Source organism: Benincasa hispida, chromosome 6, assembly GCF_009727055.1.
Source record: "Benincasa hispida cultivar B227 chromosome 6, ASM972705v1, whole genome shotgun sequence".
NCBI lineage: Eukaryota > Viridiplantae > Streptophyta > Magnoliopsida > Cucurbitales > Cucurbitaceae > Benincasa > Benincasa hispida.
The window spans coordinates 7614223-7618783 of NC_052354.1; the positions used below are offsets into that span (position 1 = coordinate 7614223).

Consider the following 4561-nt stretch of genomic DNA (forward strand, 5'->3'; position numbering starts at 1 on the left):
AATGAAATTTTGACCAATTCCATTTAATTTCAAAATTAATTCTAATAATCAATTTTAAAATTAAATTAATATTAAATAATTACTTAAGCACTTTAATTAATTTAATTTAATATTAAATTCAACAATAATTCTAATGAATATGAATCCCTATTCATAATCTTGATATTTAAATCTTATTTAAGTATCTTCTATTTTCTCTCTCTTTATGTTTAATTCACAATTAAACATTACGTTAAATATATCGTATATATTTACCACTTTGCACCAAAAATTGAATTTGAACACTTCAAATTCGTTCGTCGCACTGTTCTAAGGTTTAGTTAGATATGTGCTAGTAAAGGGATCTCATGGACCTACAGATCGTGGGCTCCAACGATATGTGATTAACTGGCTAAACTCCTTAACTTAATTAACCACCATTCATTGACTACTGGGTCACTCCACTAAAGCTCAATAGTTGCACTCTCCATATATCGTAATAACGACCGGGTCAAAAGTTGTTTTACCCCGAGATTACATCTTGCTCCTTAAGTCTCACTAATCCTCTAATGAACAATTGATTTGCGATCCAATCACTAAACTGAGTTTCTCTCAGGCAAATGAGAGGTGGGGTCCCTTGTTCAAGACCCGGAGTCAGCAGTTAAGGAACAACCTCTCTACTATCCCAAAAACCGGGTAGGAGTGAATTCCGTTTTGCATCCTATGTTCCCAGCTATCTACCCGGTCTTACCCCTAAAATGGAGGCTTATTGAGTCAGCGCTGTTAAGCCAACCCTCACCCATGCAAATCTAAAGATAATCCCGATAAACAGGAGTTCATAGTTAGCTCAGGATTAAGGTCAAGTTACCTCAGTCATCGCTTTGAAATAGTCAATCTTAAACAATAAATAACGTTATAAAGTAAAAGTGACTTATTTTTTGTCATAACCTTATGCAAACTCATTGCATAGGGCGCCCAAACTCCTCATGAAAGAAACATGATCACTTCGTTTGTAGCACTTTACAACAAATTGTAACAACTACAGAGTGGTTGCATCCAATAGTGTTACCAGAATAAGGTACCCAGCCTTACTCGTATACTATAGACCATTTTGGCTATTTACTGAACTTGATCCACTCTTATGTCTCCACATAAAGTTCATGTATTCATATAATAGTCATGGATCTATAGTTTATTGGATTTAGACTTTACAGGTGCAATTCACATATTCAATAACAATTTTATTAAATAAAGGTCAATAACATATTTATTGATAATAGAATATGTTTAATATTACAAATTGCGAGTTTTAGGACATACAACCCAACACTTCGGCTCCCAACTCCACTGCCACCATCATGCAACTAACTTTATACTCTGATAACTGCCTCCAACTACAAACTCCAATTAAAATCATCTTCGATAATTAATTTCGACAACCACTCTTTACTATAAGGCTGATGGCTGTTAAAATATGTTGTAGGGTTGTTGATTATATAAAAAATAGTATTTTGTCTACAATAAGTGTAATATTTATACGTATAAATTTGTAAACTATATTTTTATTTAATGAACTTCACATATCAAATGAGTGTTAATAATAATATGTAGCACATACAAAAAATATGAAATGAAGATTTTTTTTCTTTGAACATTTTCTAGCAAGAAATAGTGAAAAATGAAGATTTGTTCTCGATGATCCTCCAAATTTGGAAGAATTGAAAGTGAAACAATTAAAGAAATATGTGGCATTCTATCGGCTGCTAAGATGATCCGGGATTCAATTAAAAAAATTGATAAAGTAAAAATACAGAGCAATAATAAAAATATAAAGCAACAACACACGAAGAAGAAGAAAAAGAAGAAAAAGAAGAAGAAATCAAAAGTTTTTATTTATCTTTGGTTTCCCATTTTTGTTGTTCACTACCCAAAAAAAAAAAAAAGAAGTCATGAATGTAGCTCAATTGGCATAGTGTACTATCGACCTCGAGTTCAGATATTCGATTCCCCTACCCCACACTTTAATTATAATATCTTTGTCAAAAAAGAATAATAATAATGAAATAAAAAAATTGCAATTTATATTTTATTCAACCTAATGAATTATTGAATAAAAAATTAAAAACAAAATAGTCATCATAAAAACAAATTATTTTTGAAAACTAAAAAAAAAATAAAAAATTAAAAAAACTTATTTTTATTTTTAGAATTTGGCTGAGAATTCAACCATATGTAAAACATGGTAAGAAATGAAGAGAAAATAGGCTCAACTTAAAAAAACTAAAAATAAAAATAATTACCAAAGAGGACCTTAACAATTGTTTTAATAAAAGTATGTTTTGTTTATTACATTTAATAAAAACTATAGATAAGTTTATTCTCTAATTTAAATATCATTTTGGGAAACTTTATTTTAAAGTTTCATTGATCAATTGAGTTGTGGTAATGCAACTTAGGTTAACAAAATAAATAAATAAAATAAAGCTCTTCCACTTCATTTTTAGTTTTATGTTTTTTTTTACAAACACTACTATAATTTGAATCCTCGGCTAAATATCAAAAACAAAAACTAGTGTTTATAAACTACTTTTTAGTTTAACATTTTTAGAAATTAGATAGAAAAATACAAAAATTCATAGATAGAATGAGTGTTGATATGCATAATCTTCAATAGACTCTTTTTTTTTTCCTTCTTTTTTTGATCAGTTGCTTGGCTAAATTTAGGTTTTTCTTGTCATTGGATTTAGATCAAGACATTTGGTTGATAAAGTATTGAAATTGAATAATTGAGCTAAAATAACCTAAGTACAAATTGTACCCCCTTCCCTGTGAATCTGTGAAACCACATTTCTCAAGTCTCTAGGGAATGGGACTTCAATAATTATCAATCAACTACTTGCTTACAGGCTCAAAAATTTTAAACTTTCGATTGTCTGTATAAACTCTACAATTTATCAGCAAAATTTAAGACCCATCAAAGTTACAAATATGAAGAAATCATTCAATCTTTCTAAGCAAATATACTTTCAGGAACTTTCATAAAATGAAAAGTTTGTCTATTATTTATAAACAGGTGTTAATGAGTTGAAGGTTTTAATGGAAGATTAGTTGCCGTATAATATAATAGTTATAATCAAAGCCAGAGAAAAAGAAAACAAACAAGCAAACACTCGAGATCTCACCAATCGGCCGTATATTATCTAGAGAATGCAGCCTCAGATGAAGAACTTGAAAGAAGAACAAAAGGGATTATTACAATAAAAACTAATTCTTCTGCTAACTCTTAAGGAGATCAATCAACTGAAGCCCATGTTTTTCTTTCTTTCTTTCTGTTTCTCTTTTCAATTAGAGAGAACTAATTAGCTAGAGTGTAAAGTTACCATCTCCTGTAGCTTTCTCTGTGATGATATATGTGAGTAGAACAAGTAGTACAGTCAACGGGCAGAGATTCTGTCACCGGCATCGACACCAAGAGAGGCAGGAAAACCAACCTGAACCTGAATTCATGGCCGGAGATGTTGAGGTGGTCTGAGATGGAGATTGAAGCTCTGGTGGTTGATGCTTCGCTGATTGTCTCTTCTTCGATTGCAGTTTTGAAACTGGTTGTTGTTGTGATGTTACACCTGAGTCTGTTGAGACAGAGCTGGTTGTTTTTGGCGTTGCACCTTCACTTGCCAATCTGATAAAAGAGGACACAATTTATAGCCACAATGTTTCAGATTTCAAGTTCGACATGAAAACATCTCCAAAGCAGCTATTATATATATTATTCAGGATTGCTTACAGTGGGAACTGAAATGAACGAGAGCTATTCATGCTGTCATTTGATACGCTCTGGCGACCTCGAAGCTCATCCGTAGGTGTTGTGACTTCTTTTTTATGATCTGATACATTTTGACTTGGTGTGGCTGGAATTTGAGGTGCAGTTGACGTTGTTGGTTCCACGAATGTCTTCCCCGCAACTTCAGTTTTACTCTCAACTCTTGCTGGTTCAACAAAAGGGGGCAGGTTGGATGGAGTCTGGGATGAATTGGGGTTCATCATCAATTCTCCAGACTTAGTAAAAAAATTGAAATGCTCCCTTGAAAAGCTGTTGTTTCCCACATGAATACTGAACAATGATTCATTTGAAGCAGTACTCCATTCCATAGGGTTTGATGGCCGACCAGAGAAGATTGATACTGGTATTCGATTCGGATCGTGGCTTCCGAGCACCCCTGATAATCGAATCTGAGAAGAACTCCTAGAAGAACTCTGGATTCTACTAAGAGATCCCATAGACGGATTCTCCACTGTTTGCACAGCTCCAAGAGACTCAGCAACATCTGGTTTTGGTTGAAGAACAGGAGGATCACTCTGGAAAATGCTGCTAACAGCCGAGTCTTGTGACAAATTTGAGGAACATGAAGAATTGGAGTTGCTGCGATTAGAGATAGCATCTGTTTCTTTATGGGTCACCTCTAATGGTCCCTTAGATTGCTTAAGACTCTGTGCACTATCCATAGATTGCTTAAGACTCTGTGCACTATCCATAGATTGCTTAAGATTCTGTGCACTATCCATAGATTGCTTAAGACTCTGT

At 33.0% G+C, this 4561-nt stretch overlaps 1 protein-coding gene across 1 annotated transcript; it reads right to left on the reverse strand.

The window, feature by feature from the left end:
- Positions 1–3049: 3049 nt before the first annotated feature.
- LOC120080199 lies at positions 3050–4555 on the reverse strand. The gene is made up of 2 exons (XM_039034774.1): positions 3764–4555; positions 3050–3658 (listed from the first exon to the last, which is right to left on the reverse strand). Exons 1-2 carry the CDS (start codon positions 4540–4542, stop codon positions 3433–3435), a joined length of 1005 nt encoding a protein of 334 aa, XP_038890702.1. The 5' UTR covers positions 4543–4555; the 3' UTR covers positions 3050–3432.
- Positions 4556–4561: the final 6 nt, after the last annotated feature.